This window comes from Salvelinus alpinus, chromosome 38 (genome assembly GCF_045679555.1).
Source record: "Salvelinus alpinus chromosome 38, SLU_Salpinus.1, whole genome shotgun sequence".
Taxonomy (NCBI): Eukaryota; Metazoa; Chordata; class Actinopteri; order Salmoniformes; family Salmonidae; genus Salvelinus; species Salvelinus alpinus.
Window position 1 is genome coordinate 9,735,628 of NC_092123.1, and position 22,956 is coordinate 9,758,583.

Here is a 22,956-nt window from a genome sequence, read left to right on the forward strand (position 1 = left end):
CTGAACCAAGTCACAGACAGAAATATTTACAGGGAGAGGGGACATTAAGCATACCTTCACAGAACAAAAGGTTTATATTCAAAATGAAATCAAAATTTCAGTCACAGAGGCATTCAAGTAGTAGTAATGTTATAGTTTTTTCTGTTGTAAATTGAATATAACCCAGACTTTTTTTTTTTTATACATATCATTTTTTAAAACATTGTTTTGTACATATGTTATCCTTAAAGTCACAAGAAGTGGTCACATTGTTTGTTTTACAGGCCAGATGATTAGATAGAAACACATTTACGGATGCAAATATTACAAGCAAGCATACAAATATATGCTTAAAAAAATTAAATAAAAAACATGAAGGATTGGTGCTACATGACATCTCTCCCAGAGTGCTGTTGAGAATGTGGACACAAATCCTACAGACAAATTGTTTATTGCCATAGCTGAGAAAGTAATACTGAATACGACAAGACTTCCCCCAGAACTGTGTGGGGTTGTATGCGCATCTCTAATAAAACCATAAAAACACCTTCTAAAACCCACCCCAAACTTTTCCTGGAAAGAGAATGATTTTCTCAGACACTTTAAAAAGACAATGAGACAACTCCCCCAACCCACCACCACCAAAGGGGCTCCCAAAGTCAAAGACACACAGCCAATCGTACAAAAAGAAACGTGATGTGATGAGTGTGGTCTGTGTGACACCTGGCTATTGCAGTGAATTGTGGTACATGTAAGATCAGAGAGGTGGAAAGGGGAAGTCAACAGCACTCCAGGAAGGAATAGGGTGAAGTTGCCCTGTACGCTGGTCTCGAGTCAGTTTTGCATTTTCCCCACTATGGTTAGGATTTCGGGAGGCCAAGCTGAAACTAGATCTGTGCGTAAGGGCAATTTCACACCAGAACCTCCAGGTAGGACCATGGAGGGAGGGGACCTGGGGAGAGAATGAGTGGAAGCAAAGGCACTCCAACCTATAGATACACTATACATTACTGGTTATTCTTACAATGATACAGCTGGCACCTACTGTACAGTTGAGATTGAACTATATGGCTGGAGGAAAAAAAACAAAGCTGATCTACAGTTTGACTATACAATAACTTTTAACCTGAATGTTTTTTTATTTTGTATTCTTCTTTATATCATTCATTTTTGTTGTTTTTTGCTCGTTAACAGTTCTTGGGTCTGCCTATTTACATACATACCACAGGAAGACACGCACACGTAAGCCAGTTTGGTGAAGAGCATCTACAAACATAAATACAAACACATTTGTGTGTACTTTTTGTATAGGTCTTCAAAGTGTTGAGGGATGGGATGGCAGGACTTTCAGTTGCAAAAGATAGGCAGGAAAGGGTGAAGTCAGTGGTTTAAAATGACATTGGGGCTGTGCCTGAAATGACACCCTATTCCCTACTACTTTTGCCCAGAGCTATGTGGACTGTGGTCAAAAGCAGTGCACTAAATTATAGGGAACATTCGGACACAGAATGGTAACAAAAGATTGTGAGGAAATGCAATCATACGCCCGCATCCAAGCATCCTTCATAGCCAGTCCCCGAAACCCACCCACTAACAAGAAACAGAACAATACCAGGCTTTACTAGTCATAATGTCTATCTGACAAGCAGCAGGAAAAGTAATACAGAGGTCCTGGTCTTCATTGAAATCACATGAGACAGAATCTCTTTCTTGCTCTTAGGTCTGTTCTGGCAAAGTTTTGTCGGTATGGCATTACCCTTAGGGGAAAAACGCATCTATGCACCGTTTCTCGGAGCTAAAAGGGGGACGTACCCAAAAAACGTGCGGAGTTGCGAGACAACTGTTGCCCTACGAGCAGAATGTCAAAATGGTGCTGCATAGCAGGAGTGTGATTTCTGAAGTGGGAGAGTAGCTGACACAATTCTACAATATATCAATTGTGTATGTGTACATTGAACACAGACACAGATATCGAGGTCAACCATTAAAAGTCGCGACGTCATCAAGGTCCTCAGATGTATATGTATGAATGGGTGGGAAGGGGTCGACAGGGGCCCCAACGGGCCACAGTCTGAACGTAAGGCTGTTGCAGGACGCATGTAGAGGCCTCTCCTATACAGAGAGAGTGGGATGACTATATCTAGCATACGAAAAAAAGAAGATTGTCTATGGAAACAAACACGTCAGAGTACTTTTGTATACTTATATAGCTATACATTATCTCTACACTAAACACACCCGCACCCCTCCTCTTCAAAGTACAGAAAGATGAAGAGCAGCTCTGAGAACGGTATCACGGTTGTCCTTTTTATACAAATAAATAAACAAACATTAAAACGATGGGAGAGGGTGGTGGTGGTAGGGGAATAACGAAGTTCCGATTCGGTTTTCCTTGTGTTCATCTTTGTCGGGCGTCAGTTTTCTTGCTTTGCTTTATTAATTGGTTGGTGTGCCGCCATGCCACTGTTGTCGTCCAGGAGCTCGGGCATGGGCAGCGGGGTCAGGAAGAGGTCTCAGGTGGAGGCGGAGGCGGAGGCAGCGTTGGTGGTATGGCCACGGTCTCCGCTGTTGGCATCTGGAAATGGAAGCAGTACATTACACAACTTGCCTTTAAATGAGGAGAGCTCTGGGCCCTTATTCACAAAGCGTTTCAGAGTAACAGCACTGATCTGGGATCAGGTCCACTCTTTCCATATAATGTTATTCGTTATTTTCTAAAGGGGAAATCTGGTCCTAAATCAGCACTCTAGACGCTATACTCTGGGACGCATTGTGACCACGGGCCCTGGTTAGTATTGAGAAAAGACTCTAGCCAGGAATAGTGAGAGGTGAGGGTGAGGGCAGAAGAGAGAGAGAAGTTCCCAATCCGCCACTGACCCATAGCCCCTGCCACAAGAACCCTAGTTTACACCTATCCAACCCTGTCAGATCTACAAAAGTGTCTAGAGGTCGATTTAGGAATGGCAATAGTGGGAGAGACAGAGAGACAGGGTGAGAGAGAGACAGAGACAGGGTGTGAGAGAGACAGAGAGACAGTGTGAGAGAGAGACAGGGTGAGAGAGACAGACAGGGGGGTGGGGGGTGTAATGACCTGAGGGTGCGGAGGCGTTGGTAGGGGTGAAGGCCCCGGGCTGATTCCGGGCGTGGGCGGGGATGAGGATGGAGGCTAAGGAGGGGTTACTGGACAACTCTGGGGAAGCAGAGAAAGAAACACCACGTCAGTCAAAATCACCTACAGATAGACAGCACATCTTAGATTTACAACTACAGAGCAGACTATCACATTCACCACCATCATACCTGAGTCACAGCATGCGTTCACTATGATCACATCGTAATCAATCACCATCCTACCGGAGTCACAGCATGCGTTCACTATGATCACAATGTAATCAATCACCATCCTACCGGAGTCACAGCATACGTTCACTATGATCACATTGTAATCAATCACCATCCTACCGGAGTCACAGCATGCGTTCACTATGATCACATCGTAATCAATCACCATCCTACCGGAGTCACAGCATGCGTTCACTATGATCACATCGTAATCAATCACCATCCTACCGGAGTCACAGCTTGCGTTCACTATGATCACATCGTAATCAATCACCATCCTACCGGAGTCACAGCTTGCGTTCACTATGATCACATCGTAATCAATCACCATCCTACCGGAGTCACAGCATGCATTCACTATGATCACATCGTAATCAATCACCATCCTACCGGAGTCACAGCATGCGTTCACTATGATCACATTGTAATCAATCACCATCCTACCGGAGTCACAGCATGCGTTCACTATGATCACATCGTAATCAATCACCATCCTACCGGAGTCACAGCATGCGTTCACTATGATCACATCGTAATCAATCACCATCCTACCGGAGTCACAGCATGCATTCACTATGATCACATTGTAATCAATCACCATCCTACCGGAGTCACAGCATGCATTCACTATGATCACATCGTAATCAATCACCATCCTCAAATTCACATTCAAATTTGCATACTCCCATCATGGATTTAAAAGGGTTGGATTGGTGTAAATAGTGACTAGAGGGCGTTTCCAGCAATGTCACATCCACGACAAGAAGTGTGAAAGTGCACACTTTGTGAGAAGGGTGGAGTCAGGATACAACCACATTCTACCATTTACAACCAAAGACCCAACTACCCAACAACAGTTACCTATAGACACACATTCTACCATTTACAACCAAAGACCCAACTACCCAAATACAGTTACCTATAGACACACATTCTACCATTAACAACCACAGACCCAACTACAGTTACCTATAGACACACATTCTACCATTTACAACCACAGACCCAACTACAGTTACCTATAGACACACATTCTACCATTTACAACCAAAGACCCAACTACCCAAATACAGTTACCTATAGACACACATTCTACCATTTACAACCACAGACCCAACTACAGTTACCTATAGACACACATTCTACCATTTACAACCAAAGACCCAACTACCCAACAACAGTTACCTATAGACACACATTCTACCATTTACAACCAAAGACCCAACTACCCAAATACAGTTACCTATAGACACACATTCTACCATTAACAACCACAGACCCAACTACAGTTACCTATAGACACACATTCTACCATTTACAACCACAGACCCAACTACAGTTACCTATAGACACACATTCTACCATTTACAACCAAAGACCCAACTACCCAAATACAGTTACCTATAGACACACATTCTACCATTTACAACCAAAGACCCAACTACCCAACTACAGTTACCTATAGACACACATTCTACCATTTACAACCACAGACCCAACTACAGTTACCTATAGACACACATTCTACCATTTACAACCACAGACCCAACTACCCAAATACAGTTACCTATAGACACACATTCTACCATTTACAACCACAGACCCAACTACCCAAATACAGTTACCTATAGACACACATTCTACCATTTACAACCAGAGACCCAACTACCCAAATACAGTTACCTATAGACACACATTCTATCATTTGGCCTACAACTACAGGCCCAACTTTCACATTCACCATCATAGCATATTTAGCCTTTATTTTACCAGGGGAAGTCCCATTGAGACTAAGGTCTCTTTTATGAGGGAGCCCTGCATTACAAAGCAGCAAGGAATAGTGACACAATTTACAATCAATCATAGTCACAGCATTAATTTGCTCTGATCAAATTTAAATCATAATCACAATCATCTAATGGACTAATAGTCACATTCCCCATTACCAAACACCATGCTAATCAGTAGTCAAATTTGGCATGTATAGAAATACAATTCCTATTCAAGTCAAAGTTCTGGGATGAGTAGACTGGCATCCACATTGAGTGGTCCGCATGAGTGTTCCAGTCAAATTGCAGTGGTCTGAGGGTCTTTGTCTGTTCTAGTAATTCAGTAGGAGATACAGAGCTGTGTCTGAGCTCCATCCATACCCTGTGTGGAGAAGTTGAAGAGCAGGGGCTTCTCGCGCCCGTTGGGCAGCTTGAGGTTGGGGTCCCGGAGCTCGTCGAAAAAGGTGTGGGCACAGGCCTCCAGGGGCGTGAAGCGCGCTGTGGGTGTGTACTCCAGCAGCCGCGAGCACAGAGCGATGGCCTCAGGGGGCGTGCGCGGCCGGAACACCTGAGAGCCAATCACACAAGGCTGAAACCGGTCAATGACACAGGTTAGTGGTGACACGTCAGCTAAAGCTCCTGGGTGAAAATTACCCTAGGTACAGATCTAGGATCAGCTTCCCCCAATCCTAGCCTTAAGCATTAGTGGGGAATATGCAAAACTGACCAAAGATCAGCGTCCAGAGACAACTTCACCCTACACCTGCTAAACCAATGACAGCTAAATATTATACAGTGCACCTGTGCAAAATCCACATTTAATGATTTTTTAAATTTAAATCTAAGGCTGCAAAATGTGCAAGGGTGAAGACTTTCACTAGGCACTGTATATATACACACACACACACACTACAGGTGGAATGACAGGGTTTTAAAATCTTGCTCCACTTTAAACAATATAACAAAGCCATACATAGCATTCTTTAAGTCTTCATAAGCACTGCATATAAAGACAAGACATATCTATATAACCAGACATATCTATATACGGTTCTTACATTGTGTTTTGCCAAATGTGGCATAATCCTATGAATGGTTTCTGAAGCATTTATAGACTTACAAAGGGTTTATAAAGGCTTCATTAAACCTTTGAAGTGACTGTTTAAAGTGGGACCTAAAATGTCTAGTAGATTCACTTTTATTCAGAAACTCACAGGCCAGAGGATAGCGCAGTGCAGTACTACACCACCAGAGGGAGTGTAAACATATCTTAAAGGTGCTGCATGGTCAATCCTGATCTCGGCATTGGCCGTGCAGCATTTACAGTGATATGGCTACTGCAGAAGTCAGGGCAATCATACTTCTTGCGCTTCACTGAGCAGCCCAAAGCTGTTTTGAAGGAAGTGAGTTTGTGTTTATACAGGACCTCCCGCCCTCACCTATCGTCAACCAATCATGTCAATGCGGAGCCATACGGAGCCCTCCGCATTGTTACAGAATTTGAGAAGCGCAAAGAGATGCGGTACGGAGCTCAATTTGGCCACACCCCCCAAACAGCATCTCCGACCACATTTTAATTTCCTCTCTTGTAGAGGGGAGAGCTGGTGTAAAACCGTGGGACAAATATTCCGGTCCCAATTAGCTCTCTACCTGTATCCCTAACATGCTGACCAAACTGCACGCATGCGCCATTGCGTGCAAGTTGATTTTGTTCACCCACACTAGAAGTGATCAGGACACGCAGGTTGAAATATCAAAACAAACTCAATCTCGCCATGCAGCCCTCGCTGACGCGCACAAGCGGTGTGGGTGCAATGATTGAATAACATGCACGTGTGCATTTATTTAGCGACGCGAGCGGTGTGGTCAGCATGTAACCCTTCGATGTGTGCAGATTTGTAATGTGGAATACTTATCCAACCCTTCAGATGTGGAAACACTGAAGGGTTAGAGCCTATGGGGAGCGCAACAGGCAGCAAATTTGGACCAGCTGTCCCTTTTGCCACCAATGTGGTGCGGCACATTGTGAGTCTGTTCAACCTGCAGATTCTAGAACGAGCTCTATGTGAGGGTTTGTGCGTACACTGCTGTTCCTCTGCTTGCCCCTGGGGCTGGTGACCGTGTGAGTGTTTAACATCTCAAGAACACTGAAGCATGAGTGAGATTTGAAGATGGGGGGGGGCACTCAGAAAGAGACACTCAGATGTAGGCGACAGATTTTAAAATAGTAAAAAACGGTTCCTGTACCTGTTGACTCACCTTAGTCCATGGGTGTGCCTTGATCTGAGGGAACTTAAACTCAGTGTAGTTGGGATTCATCTCTCTGATCTGTTCCCGAGTGGGAGTGCCGAGAACCTGGGGAGACACGGAGACAGAGGAACCGTTTTCCCATCGATACGTACAACTATGTACATTTGAAGTATCAGGTGTGTATTTAGTACAAAACAGAAGTTAATCACTCATTTCATTAGTTACAATACCACCAGGGTTGTTCTTAATTCAGAATATGGGAATTGACTCCCATTCAACTCATCAGTTGAAATTCTAGTTGGATTGGCCACACCCCACAGGATGTAGAATTTGAGTGACAGGAAATATAATTTAATTCAGTGCAATTCAAAAAAAATTACACTCAGTCATAGAACATGGGAGTGTCATTAACTTTGACAGGTCACACTTCCAGATAGCAAAGAATATATCACTTTGCTTTGGAAACAATGTTCATACTCTTTTAACCTTAGTGCTTAGAATAGCAAATAAAATTTCCAACAACCATTTCATTTGTTTAGCTTCTTTTTGAATGCTCTAGGGTCAACTTGAGGGATAAATTCTGGGAAATGTACTTACAAAAAAGTGATTAATGAGATAATATCATCAAATATTCGCATGCAGGTTTTGTTCTGCTTGATCATTCATTTTAAGAGTGTGTCCTGAAAATGATTTGTTTCATCAATATTTTATATGCCACTATATAACGAATATTTTATGTTTTATGTACACTGAACAAAAATATAAACGCAACATGATAAAATTTGAAAGACTTACCTAAATTACAGTTCATATAAGGAAATAAGTCAATTTAAATAAATAAATTAGGCCCTAATCTATGGATTTCACATGAATGGGAATACAAATATGCATCTGTTGCTTACAGATACATTAAAAGAAAAGGTAGGGAAGTGGATCAGAAAACCAGTCAGTGTCTGTGACCACCATTTAACTTATGCACACATCTCATGCACACATCTCCTTCGCATAGTTGGCTTTTGATTGTGGCCTGTGGAATGTTGTCCCACTCCTCTACAATGGCTGTGCGAAGTTGCTGGATATTGGTGAGAACTGGAATGAGCTGTCATACACGTTGATCCGGAGCATCCCAAACATGCTCAATGGGTGACATGTCTGGTGAGTATGCAGGCCATGGAAGAACTGGGACATTTTCAGTATCCAGGAATTGTGTACAGATCCTTGCAACATGGGGCCATGCCTTATGATGAAACATGAGGTGATGGCTGCAGATGAATGGCACAACAATGGGCCTCAAGATCTCGTCACGGTATCTCTGTGCATTCTTTTGGGTGACGGTCCGGCTTACCGTCTGTCTGTTGACATTTGAAGGCAGGTGTTTTTACCTTGATGATCTCCACCAGCTGATCCACCCCACTGTCACCGGGAAAAATGGGTTGCCCTAGCAACAGTTCTGCTAGAACGCAGCCAGCGGACCATACATCTGCAGAGGATGGAGAAATACTGTGAGGACTCACACACACACTAGTAGTGTAAGGTGTTAGTAGTGGGAGGTGTAGTCAGTGTAAGGTGTTAGTAGTGGGAGGTGTAGTCAGTGTAAGGTGTTAGTAGTGGGAGGTGTAGTCAGTGTAAGGTGTTAGTAGTGGGAGGTGTAGTCAGTGTAAGGTGTTAGTAGTGGGAGGTGTAGTCAGTGTAAGGTGTTAGTAGTGGGAGGTGTAGTCAGTGAAGGTGTTAGTAGTGGGAGGTGTAGTCAGTGAAGGTGTTAGTAGTGGGAGGTGTAGTCAGAGTAAGGTGTTAGTAGTGGGAGGTGTAGTCAGAGTAAGGTGTTAGTAGTGGGAGGTGTAGTCAGAGTAAGGTGTTAGTAGAGGGAGGTGTAGTCAGTGAAGGTGTTAGTAGTGGGAGGTGTAGTCAGTGTAAGGTGTTAGTAGTGGGAGGTGTAGTCAGCGAAGGTGTTAGTAGTGGGAGGTGTAGTCAGTGTAAGGTGTTAGTAGTGGGAGGTGTAGTCAGTGTAAGGTGTTAGTAGTGGGAGGTGTAGTCAGTGTAAGGTGTTAGTAGTGGGAGGTGTAGTCAGTGTAAGGTGTTAGTAGTGGGAGGTGTAGTCAGTGTAAGGTGTTAGTAGTGGGAGGTGTAGTCAGTGTAAGGTGTTAGTAGTGGGAGGTGTAGTCAGTGTAAGGTGTTAGTAGTGGGAGGTGTAGTCAGTGAAGGTGTTAGTAGTGGAAGCGTACCTATGCTGGAGGTGTAGTCAGTGGCCCCAAAGATGAGCTCGGGCGCTCTGTAGTACCGTGAGCAGATGTAGGACACATTGGGCTCACCACGGACAAGCTGCTTCGCACTGCCAAAGATAACCAAGGAAGGAAGGAAGGAAGGCAGGAAGGAAGGCAGGCAGGAAGGAAGGAAAGTTGGTGGGTAAGGACGGTCAAAAGGAAGATTTGAGACTTGAAACTGCTTTTTATTTTATGTATACCAGTTAGTAGTTTCCTCAATTCCTTTCAAAGGAAAAAGAGATGGAGGAAGCAAGGTAACGAAGCCAGTAACGTTTTCAGACACAGCTTCAAACACAGCCCCAACCTAGTCCATCACATAAAAAAATGTTTACTAGAACTCAGGCCCAGACCACGGCAAATTGCTGTTGTGTGAGCCTGAGGGGCTTTGTCCATTCTAGAAATTATATTCTATGAGCTGGGCTAGGTTGGGTCTATGTCTGAAAACATTACTAGCTGTCAAATACTTGCTTCCTCCATCAATATGGCTCCATTGTATTTCAATGTTCCAGCCCACCTGCCAAAGTCACAGAGCTTGAGCACGGCTGTCTCCGGGTCCAGCAGCAGGTTCTGGGGCTTGATGTCCCGATGGCAGATCCCAAAGGAATGGATGTAGGCCAAGCTCCGGAAGAGCTGGTACATGTACATCTGCAGAGAGAGATGTGGACACAGACAACTTAGTACATGCGCTAAGCTAGCTACACATAGTGACATGAGTGGTAGGCCTATAGAGTAGAGGCAATTCCTGCTCCCTCGTATTCAATGGGCTAAAAATAACAGCATGCCAGTGTTCAAATCCCCCAGAAAGCCCCAGCTAGCGGTCCCTGGCTCAGACTCCAGTCCAGCCCTTCGTTTATGCCACTACTTCCACTTCCTTAAGTGGCAAGCTGGAAAGGCAGAGACGGCAGGGGCGCTATAATAAGGCCGCTGACGCCATCTCAACTGGCTGCTGCACGATGACGCAGGACAGCATGGTGAGGAGGACGGGAGGGAAATGCCCAAAGGAGTCTGTCTGCCTGGCCAGACACACAACCATCCCACCACCACACTGCGTGGGACTATTCTGTTGGTTCTACAGTACCGGGCAAACACTTCTATTTTCATCCCTTTTTCTCCCCAATTGGTGGTTACAGTCTTGTCCCATCGGTGCAACTTCCGTACGGACTTGGGATCGGCGAAGGTCGATAGCCATGCGTCCTCCGAAACACGACCCTGCCAAGTCGCATTGCTTCTTGACACACTGCACACTTAACCCAAAACCACCAATGTGTCAGAGGAAACACCCTACAGCTGGCGACCGGTCAGCGTGCATGCACTCGGCCCGCCACAAGGAGTCGCTAGAGCGCGATGGGACAAGGACATCCCGGCCAGCCAACCAACTGGGCCAATTGTGCGCCCCCTCATGTCTCCCGGTCGTGGCCGGCCGCGACAAAGCCTGGGATCGAACACGGGTCTGTAGTGACGCCTCTCGCTCTGCGATGCAGTGCGTTAGACCACTGCGCCAGTTGGGAGGCCCTACACGGGGCAAACTAAAGAGCAGCTCAAGTATTTGACGTTTGCATTTGACCGAGGTCTACCACATGTTGCATCTAAGGCAGTGTTTCTCAACTCCAGTCCCCAAACAATACACATTTTATTAAAGGCCTGGACAAGATCATCAGATTCAACTTGTCAACTAATCACCAAGCCCTCGATGAGTTGAATCGGGTGTTTTTGTCCTGGGCTACAACAGAAATGTTTGATGTTGGGTGCTTGAGTTGAGAAACACTGTTCTAAATGAACATACAGAGAGTAGTATCTTGATGAAGCGATAGACTCGAGGGGGTCTTACCTTCACATAGACCATGGGGAGGGTCTGCTTGGCTCGGCTGTAGTGTCTAGCCACTCTGTACACAGTCTCAGGAACGTAGTCCAGAACCAGGTTGAGATACACCTCGTCCTTCTGTAACACACACACACAGAGACATTTAGAGTATGAGTCAGACTAGGGACAGTGGGCTGAGGAGGTTAGAAGCATGTATCAATTCCTTTGGAGTGATCACAATGTAACATGGTTCTTGTTCATTAGGCACCAAACGGAAGAAAATGGACTGAAACGCTGAGGGGTTACCTGGATCAAAAACAAAGGCTAATTTTCATATTCCGTTGCAAAACATATTTTCCATTGTATGCCTAATGAAAACGACCTAGGCCTCGCTGTGTGACTAAGCAGGCCAGACAGACAGTGAGAGAGAAGAGAAGGAAAACAGTTACTGTATGATCTGGCAGAGACACACAAGCTAGACTTAACATCAAGGGAGTCAGATATCTAAAAGAATTTGGCAGGGCAACAGATGACTGTTCTAGTAAGGGAAATGGGATATCAAACTTTCTCTATGAATCCATCCCTGCAGATGTCTTCAATGAACCACTAAAAGAATGATCACATTTACACAGTGTATAATACATTAAGAACAGCGTCCTAATATTGAGTTGCGTGCCCTCCCCAGCCCTCCCTTTTGCCCTCAGAACAGCCTCAATTTGCTGGGGCATGTACTCTACAAGGTGTCAAAAGCGTGCCAGCATCCCTGTGGAACATGTTGACTCCAATGCTTCCCACAGTTGTGTCAAGTTGGCTTGATGTCCTTTGGGTGTTGGACCATTCTTTATACACATAGGAAACTGTTGAGCAAGAAAACCCCAGCAGTGTTGCAGTTCTTGACACAAACTGGTGCGCCTGTCAACTACTACCATACCCCGTTCAAATCCCCCGTGTGTCTTGCCAATTCACCCTCTGAACGTCACAATTACACTCATAACTCATTCTTCAACTGGTCTCCTCTCCATCTACACTGATTGAAGTTGATTTAACAAGTAAGGGATCATAGCGTTCACCTGGATTCCCCTAGTCAGTCTATGAAATGGAAAGAGCAGGTGTTCTAAAATGTTTTGTATACATTTGAAGTCGGAAGTTTACATACACTTAGGTTGGAGTCATTAAAACTTGTTTTTCAACCACTCCATAAATGACTTGCTAACAAACTATAGTTTTGACATGTCGGTTAGTACATCTACTTTGAGCATGACAAGTAATTTGTGATTATTTCACTGTATCACAATTCCAGTGGGTCAGAAGTTTACATACACTAAGTTGACTGTGCCATTAAACAGCTTGGAAAATTCCAGAAAATTATGTCATGGCTTTAGAAGCTCTGATAGGCTAATTGACATCATTTGAGTCAATTGAAGTTGTACCAGTGGATGTATTTCAAGGCCTACCATCAAACTCAGAGCCTCTTTGCTTGACATCATGGGAAAATCAAAAAGAAATCTGCCAAGACTTCAGAAAAAGAATTGTAGACCTCCACAAGTCTGGTTCATCCTTGGGAGCAATTTCCAAACGCCTGAAGGTACCACGTTCATCTGTACAAACAATAGTACCCAAGTATAAACACCATTGGACCACGCAGCTGTTATACTGTTCAGGAAGGAGACGCGTTCTGTCTCTTAGAGATGAACGTACTTTGGTGCGAAAAGTGCAAATCAATCCCAGAACAACAGCAAAGGACCTTGTGAAGATGCTGGAGGAAACAGGTACAAAAGTATCTATATCCACAGTAAAACGATCCTATATTGAGAAAAAAAAACTGACTATGGTTTGCAACTGCACATGGGGACAAAGATTGTACTTTTGAGAAAAGTCCTCTGGTCTGATGAAACAAAAATAGAACTGTTTGGCCATAATGACCATCGTTATGTTTGGAGGAAAAGGGGAGGCTTGCAAGCCGAAGAACACCATCCCAACCATGAAGCACGGGGGTGGCAGCATCAGGTTGTGGGGGTGCTTTGCTGCAGGAGGGACTGGTGCACTTCACAAAATAGATGGCATCATGAGGGTGGAAAATGATGTGGATATATTGAAGCAACATCTCAAAACATCAGCCAGGAAGTTAAAGCTTGGTCGCAAATGGGTCTTCCAAATGGACAATGATCTCAAGCATACTTCCAAAGTTGTGGCAAAATGGCTTAAGGACAACAAAGTCAAGGTATTGGAGTGGCCATCACAAAGCCCTGACCTCAATCCTATAGAACATTTGTGGGCAAACCTGAAAAAGCATGTGAGAGCAAGGAGGCCTACAAACCTGACTCAGTTACACCAGCTCTGTCAGGAGGAATGGGCCAACATTCACCCAACTTATTGTGGGAAGCTTATGGAAGGCTCACTGAAATGTTTGACCCAAGTTAAACAATTTAAAAGGCAATGCTACCAAATACTAATTAAGTGTATGTAAACTTCTGACCCACTGGGAATGTAATGAAAGAAATAAAAGCTGAAAAAAAGAATTCTCTACTATTATTCTGACATTTCACATTCTTAAAATAAAGTGGTGATCCTAACTGACCTAAGACAGGGAATTTGTACTCGGATTAAACGTCAGGAATTGTGAAAAACTGAGTTGAAATGTATTTGGCTAAGGTGTATGTAAACTTCCGACTTCAACTGTATATGTTTTAAACTGTATATCATCTGTTCCTACCACACAGGAAATTAAAGTCAGCCTTAAGTCTTCTCAAGACAGTCAGTCACACACACACACACACACACACACACACACACACACACACAAAGAGAGAGAGAGAGACACACAAAACAAAAAAACAGACACTTCCTGATAGAGCAATGCTCTAAAATAAGCCCCACACAAAGGATGACTCACTCTCCTGCCTGCCTCACTACGGCAACAGCAGCCCCTAAATTACACCTCTGATTGGCTCAACGGCTCACACAAAAGGCAGGTGATTGGATACTTCCCTTGTTCCCTTCTGACCATGTAAACAGCTGATTGGTTTGACAGCAACAGGTAGTGACTGCTTGACTGCTCAGTGCTCTGCCCCAAGTGACAGTGTGTGGTCTCCTTCTGTCTATTTTCTGCATTTGCCAGCATTCGCTAAATAAACTCGGAAAAACATAGTTTATTTTTTTAGATGGGGTATGTCGTTTATGTGCCAATTTGTGCCATGGCTGCATGTGTCTAAATGAGATGTTGTTTTCCAGAGTCTCACTAGAAGCCTTGTATATGCTTATAAATGACGCAAAGCTGTGCTTCACCAATCAAGAGGAAAGGCAAATCTGTATCAACCAGACCACTTAGGACCCTGATTAACCATTAGATGGTGGGAATTAAACAGTATACAAGATGCAAATCTGTGTATTTTGCAGAATGGTACAGTTAAGCAATAAAGCCCAGAGGGGGTGTGGTATAAGTGCTGTTCGTAGGCACGACGCAATGCGGAGCCCTTAGCCGTGATATATTGACACTATAAACACAAACCACCGAGGTGCCTTATTGCTATTATGAACTGGTTACCAATGTAATTAGAACAGTAAAAACACATGATAAAGCACGGCTTTCAACCAATCAGCATTCAGGGCTCAAACCAGCCAGTTAAAAAATTTATAATAATCTGTTGCATGTCCTAATTAGCACCATCCTGTTGAGGCAACCCTCTCTATGGAACGACAGTGACTGCCCTTCCACAGCAGACAGTCTCATGTGTCTATGAAGTCACAGTCAGAGGGGAAAGGGCAAGCAGGGACGCAGATCAGTGTACAGCCCTCCAGACACTAGGTCCTGGTGTTCTGTCTGGCTAGGGCTAAAGGGCATACAGTCATGGGCCACATTTCAATAGTGTAAAGTGGATTCCTCTCCTAGTCTCCATTCAAAATAATATGCTGATAACTGTATAAATGTTTTCTCCCATCACAAGAGGCGGCGAGGAGACGAAGCCCCTTGAGAAGCACCCGTGGTCAGCCAGAGCGAGGTAATCCCATCACTGGGCAAGGCAAGGAAGAATATGAGCTGGCTCTTTTTAAGGTAGAGCAGCAGCCTTTAGTCTGGTCACATAGCAGGCTCCGGTTTCCTCTGGCCCACATCCAGAGGCCAGACACCCAGTGTCAGCATGCCCACCACACTGTGCCAGGCTGCAGGATCACATTACATTAACCACACACTACAGGTCATAGTGGCAGACTGGCTGACTGTCACTTTGTCTATGCAAATAGACCTACACTGCACACCACCATAGGACACAATGTAAGTCTGCCTAGCCACAATGACCCAAATATCATAATGCACCACATGCCTTTCTTTTTAACATGTTTTAATGCCCCAACCCTAATGTCCCCTTGTTCACGTATATCCCAGCTAGGGCTGTCCCTGACAAAAAAATTATATTGGTCGACAAAGGTCGTTTGTTGCAATCGATTGGTCAACATTTTTAAATGTGTATTTTTCCATATATTGACACATCCTACGTGTTTTAATCAAATCAACTATATTCACTGAGCTTGTCTGATGCTTTAAGCCCACTGTTTGATTAAATCATTAAGACACACAAATGACTAGAGGGAGACCGACCGGCAATTGATTTGATTGTGCCGGGCTCAGACTTGCTGCGCTGTGTAAAAAAAAAAGCAAGTGTCTCTCCTCCCTGCTGCAGCGACCACCACTGAACTTCAAAGTGTTTATCGTGCTGTCCGTGTTGCTGAAGCTGCAATTTCTGACTGTAAAGTTGTTACCAAAATACCTCATTTTTTTGGGAAAAACATTCCCTATTCCCTCAACCCTTGCTCTCTTTACGTGACACATGTATGTATTGCATGCACTTGACCAGAGACCTACTGGCTAGTATTACTAGAGAAAGTTGGTGATGTAATTATTACTCCAGAATGTCCGTTATTCCAGAGGACGATTCGGACAGGATTAGTTATTTTCAAAACTGACCGGTAATTATTATTTAGTTTTTAAAATAAATTGACAGTTATGACAGAAGCCTGGAGGTTTTTATTCTAGGCGTGAAGATAGTTTTTCAATATGTCCAGGTGATAGGGCCAAACTGATTACTCAAGCCTGGTTCCCAAGTTTCTAAACCATACCAAACCATCATTAGGACATTTTAGTGATCCGCAGTACATCCTAAATGCACCCCCCACCCAACCTCCAGATGTGAGCTAAACAGTGCAATTGCACTTGAGATGCATTTTAAGGCTATGGATGACAAAGTTATCATTTACAAATGTTTAGATCAGTTGCATGCTGCTTTGCGATCTATTAACAGCAAGGGTTGCATTAAATAGGCTTAATATTTTTTACTGATGCATTTGGAAATATTCAATTCATACGCACAAAACATAGACAAAATAATTCACTGTGAAAGTTGATAGGCCATTCATATATAGCTTATGAACAGCACTTAGTTCAATTTATCCAATCAGTTTTCTTGCGCAACACCTGTCAAGCTCAAACATTTCTATCAAAACACAGGGATGTCGTTTCACACGGGACTAGTATTAATCGCCAAAAAACAGTAGGTTATTCTGGCTGGAATTGTTACTCTCCTGCCATGTAAAAATGACTGATGGTAGATTCGGACGGGACTAAAATCACAGATGTGTTTTGTGCTCGACCTCCCCCAGTAAAACTAATCCAGTCCGAATAGGGCACAATGGGGCCTGATTTATAGCATATCATAATCACATCAATATATTGGTCATAAACTCTGAACACCGTAACAGCGAAATGGATGCAGAGGACACCCCAACCCAAGCACTCTGTTCTGCCACCTCAGGCAGCTCAGTCCAAGCTCTTGGCACCCCAATGGTGGAACCAGCTTCTCCCTGAAGCTAGGACAGCAGAATCCCTGCCCATCTTCCGAAAGCACCTGAAACCTTACCTGTTAAACAGTATCTTAAATAATTCTCCTCCTCACCTCAACAACCCCACCTAAAAATAAAAACAATTATGCACTTGACCCCAACCCCCTTTCTAGCTCTTACTCTACTGACAGCTATGTTATTGAGGAAAAATGTACTTTCTATGCCTGTGATGTGTGGTTATCCCACCTAGCCATCTTAAGATGACTGCACTAACTGTACGACGCTCTGGATAAGAGCATCTGCTAAATGACTAACATGTATATGACAAACTCGAAACAGGGGTATGTTTACTGGTTGCTGAGGAGATAAAGGGATAGTCCGATGTGTGGAATAAATTTGACAAGTTGTGGGAAAGCACTGGAGATCAAGAAAAAGGTAAGGCGCAAGCGCTGCGTGCATATTATGTCTGCAAAATAGACGCGGTATAGATTACAATATAATTTTTCTGACCGTTTGGAACAATGTAAACCGTAAATAATTTATAAGCGTAACCAGAGTCTTTTGTAACGTTTTTCTGTTAAGGCTTTATTACAGCAAAGACTAAAAACAGTCCGTTTAAGCTAATTAAATCAAGGCTCGCTTTACTTCATTTTAAAACTAAAATGCTTGACTGCATTTCAAATCATGAATGACTCGTATGCTGTGTGATGACATGAATGAATGAATGACTGATTGAAACAGTAGCCTATAAAAAGGTATTGAAATACAGGCCTAAGTTACGGTGTTAAGACTAAACAGGATGCGCTTTTTGACCTACAGCTCAGTCAGTGGTGGTTATACAAGGCTGCTATACTAAGCCTACCAATGATAAAGACATTACTTATGATCATAAAAAAGAGCATTATAAAATAGTTACTCCGACAACTTGGAACAGTGTAAACAGTGATTATAATTAATGTCAGCGAGGATGTTAACAAAAAAACTAAAATTATAAAGCCTTAATTACAGAAATGCAAAGATTAAAAACAGACGAATTTGTGAAAATGTTTACTTGACATGTTGTTGCGTGAGCACGGAATCAGTAGGCTATTAAACACTCAAACAGGCAACTGAAGCAGGACCCGTCTTATTTCTGCAGATATACTGATGATTTATAAAGCCAGGCACATTTAACAGTTAGGCTATTGATTATAGACCTAATTTAGTTGGGGATTCCTCTCTCCTCACCTTTCTGAGACAATAAAGTAAGGGCTGTTCTCTCATCTCCTAACTCTGCTGCTGCCTCCACCACATTCCAAGTTATCAACACCAATATGCTGGTTAACTTCGCTATTATGCACATAGTAACATGGTCAAGGAAAACGCGCCAATTCAACAGCACACTGATGTGTTTCCGAACCGCAGACAGCGACCACTATCCAGCGCGGGAGAAAGCGCATTTGTTATAAAATAATATAATTTTTATTTGTGTTGCACCATTGTTCTTATGTAATATAACCATATACAATTTCAGGAGCACATCTTCGAGTGATGGACCGTGCCATCCCCATGACCTCCACAATGGATCAGTCGACTCAGACAGGCGCAAAATCAGTGTCTTATACGCCATGATATATACAGTATCAGTCAAAATTTTGGACACACCTACTCATTCAAGGGTTTTTCTTTAGTTTTACCATTTTCTACATTGTAGAATAATAGTGAAGACATCAAAACTATGAAATAACACATATGGAATCATGTAGTAACCAAAAAACTGTTAAACAAATCAAAATACATTTGAGATTCCTCAAAGTAGCCACCATTTGCCTTGATGACAGCTTTGCACACTCTTGGAATTCTCTCAACCAGCTTCATGAGGTAGTCACCTGGAATGCATTTCAATTAACAGCTGTGCCTTATTAAAAGTGAATTTGTGGAATTTTTTTCCTTCTTAATGCGTTTGAGCCAATCAGTTGTGTTGTGTCAAGGTAGAGTTGGTATACAGAAGATAGCCCTATTTGGTAAAAGACCAAGTCCATATTATGGCAAGAACAGCTCAAATAAGCAGAGAAACGACAGTCCATCATTACTTTAAGACATGAAAGTCAGTCAATCGGGAAAATTAAGAACTTTGAAAGGTTCTTCAAGTGCAGTCGTAAAAACCATCAAGCACTATGATGAAACTGGCTTTCATGAGGACCACCACAGAGTTACCTCTGCTGCAGAGGATAAGTTCATTAGTTACCAGCCTCAGAAATTACAGCCCAAATAAATGCTTCAGAGTTCAAGTAACAAGACACATCTCAACAGCAACTGTTCAGAGGAGACTGCGTGAATCAGGCCTTAATGGTCGAATTGCTACAAAGAAACCACTACTAAAGGACCCAATAAGAAGGAGAGACTTGCTTGAGCCAAGAAACATCAGCAATGGACATTAGACTAGTGGAAATCTGTCCTTTGGTCTGATGAGTCCAAATTTGATAGGTTTGGTTCCAACCGCCGGGTCTTTGTGAGACGCAGAGTAGTTGAACGGATGATCTCCACATGAGTGGTTCCCACCGTGAAACAAGGAGGAGGTGGTGTAATGGTGCTTTGCTGGTGACACTGATTTTTCTTTAGAATTCAAGGCACACTTAACCAGCATGGTTACCACAGCATTCTGCAGCAATACGCCATCCCATCTAGTTTGCGCTTGCATCAGATGACCTGGGCTCCACAATCACCCAACCTCAACTCAATTGAGATGGTTTGGGATGTGTTGGACACAGAGTGAAGGAAAAGCAACCAACAAGTGCTCAGCATATGTGGGAACTCTTTCAAGACAGTTGGAAAAGCATTCCAGGTGAGTACCTCATGAAACTGGTTGTGAGATTTCCAAGAGTGTGTAAAGCTGTCATCAAGGCAAAGGGTGGCTACTTTGAAGAATCTAAAATATATTTTGATTTGTTTAACACTTTTGGTTACTACATGATTCCATATGTGTTATGTCATAGTTTTGATGTCTTCCCTATTATTCTACAATTTAGAAAATAGTAAAAAAATAAAATAAAATTAAACTCTTGAATGAGTAGGTGTCCAAACTTTTGACTGGTATATGTATGTGTATATAGATATATATATTTTTTGCTACTGCTTGACTAAAGAAATCTTGGTTGACCAACAGCCAATCGAACAAACAATTGACCAGACGACTAAATGGGGCTAGCTCTAATCCCAACAATATAAGAGTATAAACCTAAACAGCTTAAGTTAATATGAAAATCTTCACAATTGAAAGTCAAAGAATATAAGTGGGAGAAACAGAAGTTCAGGAGCAACATTTAGCCTAGCCAGTGTCAAACAAAAACAAGTTCAATAGTGAGTCTCCATCACCTGCAACAACACACAAAGACAGACGGACAGACTGACGTATGAGCAGCAACCACCCACCTTGTCTCCACTGGAATAGAAGAAGTAGCGTAAACGCACTATGTTGCAGTGGTCCAGTTTCCTCATGATCTGCAGCTCCCGGTTCTAAGACGAGATGAGACAATGAGAAAATCTGACAACCTGCGAGCATTAGACAAGTCAAACAGGCTAAAGAAGCTGCACTCGCCCAGACAGCATCTCTCCCAGAAGAAACTTTCCAGTGATTCTGGACAAGTTAGACAGGCTCTCTTAAATGAGTCTTAAAAGGCTTTTGAGGCGCATCTGATAGGGGCTGACAGATCCAGGGTTAGAGAAAATGTCTGTTCAGAGAGAGGGAGAGAGAGAGAGAGCAAGAGACAACATAACATGGAGCATCCAGACTTCTCCCCCAAAGCCCTCAGTGTTTCCCAAACCGCTCGTTGAGTACACCGCAGCCTAGCAGCTCCACTTATTAGATCTAATCCAGTACTTGCACACCTGGTTCAACTGGTCAGCTGGTTGTTTAAGTCAGGTGTGCTAGTATTAGATTAGATCAAACAAGTGGAATGGCAAGGGGTACTCGAGGAGAGGTTTGGGAAACAGCTAAAACACAACAAGTGGGTGTCCATCACACAGTTAGTGAAACATTCAAGGTAAGAATCTGAGAATTTCTAGACTGAGTTTGTCACTGTTTTAAATTAGAAGCCCACACATGGTTAATTTAGGCCAGCTACAACCATCATAGATGTTTGTAAAACAGTGACAGCCATAACTGAATGGAGGTCAAATAACGTCAGTGAAATCTGAACAAGGAGCAAATTACCCACAGACACACATTATAAGCTATTACAAACACTGGCACAGAGCAGCCATTGCAACACTTGTTTAACACAGTTACGTCAGTCATAATGTAGGCTACATGCAGTCCATTCATGATGACTGAGGAAATCCATGGGTTGAGTTTCCTTTAGGGTGTGACAATAGAAGAGATGAAGAACAACTCCATGCTTGAGCTAAAGCTGGAATAGGGAGGGACGAGACTCCGCCCCATTTCAGCTCCAACAGGAAGGGGCGTGTTGTCACAAGACATCACATCACTGGGGACGAGGGCATCATGCTCAGGCCGAGTTCCAGGATGATGAACCAAACGCCCATCAGTGTGGTACGGCAGGCAGTGCTAGACGATCACGAGAGAGCAGTCTCACAGCGGTAAGTGACCTGACTAACCTCCTAAAGTTTTTCAGTTGAATGACAGTGGACATGTGAGCTCACATAAGCTACGGATAAAAGTAAGACATACAGTTGAAGTCGGAAGTTTACATACACTTAAGTTGGAGTTATTAAAAGTCGTTTTTCAAACACTCCACAAATTTCTTGTTAACAAACTATAGTTTTGGCAAGTCGGTTAGGACATCTACTTTGTGCATGACGCAAGTAATTTTTCCAACAACTGTTTACAGACAGATTATTTCACTGTATCACAATTCCAGCGGGTCAGAAGTTTACATACACTAAGTTGACTGTGCCTTTAAACAGCTTGGAAAATTTCAGGAAATGATGTCATGGCTTTAGAAGCTCTGATTGACTCAAAGGATGTCAATTAGCCTATCGGAGGTGTATCTGTGGATGTATTTCAAGGCCTACCTTCAAACTCACTGCCTCTTTGCTTGACATCCTGGGAAAATCAAAACAAACCAGCCAAGACCTCAGAAAAAAAATTGTAGACCTCCACAAGTCTGGTTCATCCTTGGGAGAAATTTCCAAATGCCTGAAGGTACCACGTTCATCTGTACAAACAATAGTACGCAAGTATAAACACCATGGGACCACGCAGCCGTCATTCCGCTCAGGAAGGAGACACGTTCTGTCTCCTAGAGATGAACGTACTTTGGTGTGAAAAGTGCAAATCAATCCCAGAACAGCAGCAAAGGACCTTGTGAAGATGCTGGAGGAAACAGGCACAAAAGTATCTATATCCACAGTAAAATGAGTTCTATATCGACATAACCTGAAAGGCCTCTCAGCAAGGAAGAAGCCACTGCTTCAAAACCGCCATAAAAAAAGCCAGACTATGGTTTGCAACAGACAAAGATGGTACTTTTTGGAGAAAAGTCCTCTGGTCTGATGAAACAAAAATAGAACTGTTTGGCCATAATGACCAAACAGTTATGTTTGGAGGAAAAAGGGGGAGGCTTGCAAGCCGAAGAACACCATCCCAAACGTGAAGCACGGGGGTGGCAGCATCATGTTGTGGGAGTGCTTTGCTGCAGGAGGGACAGGTGCACTTTACAAAAATAGATGGGATCATGAGGATGGAAAATTATGTGAATATATTGAAGCAACATCTCAAGAC

At 43.2% G+C, this 22,956-nt stretch overlaps 1 protein-coding gene across 4 annotated transcripts in view; it reads right to left on the minus strand.

Moving 5' to 3' along the window:
- Positions 1-1,112: 1,112 nt before the first annotated feature.
- LOC139566516 (glycogen synthase kinase-3 beta-like) overlaps positions 1,113-22,956 on the minus strand; it is a 40,406-nt gene continuing 18,562 nt past the window's right edge. The window contains exons 3-11 of one of the 4 annotated variants that reach the window (XM_071387813.1): positions 20,646-20,729; positions 11,430-11,540; positions 10,116-10,246; positions 9,563-9,669; positions 8,723-8,820; positions 7,338-7,445; positions 5,472-5,658; positions 3,071-3,169; positions 1,113-2,554 (exon numbers count right to left, since the gene is read on the minus strand). In XM_071387813.1, the coding sequence (XP_071243914.1) occupies positions 2,493-2,554; positions 3,071-3,169; positions 5,472-5,658; positions 7,338-7,445; positions 8,723-8,820; positions 9,563-9,669; positions 10,116-10,246; positions 11,430-11,540; positions 20,646-20,729 (987 nt within the window). In that variant the 3' untranslated portion in view covers positions 1,113-2,492. Of the gene's footprint in view, positions 2,555-3,070; positions 3,170-5,471; positions 5,680-7,337; positions 7,446-8,722; positions 8,821-9,562; positions 9,670-10,115; positions 10,247-11,429; positions 11,541-20,645; positions 20,730-22,956 lie in introns of all 4 variants that reach the window. The other 3 variants (XM_071387814.1, XM_071387812.1, XM_071387811.1) reach the window with 3 other exon arrangements.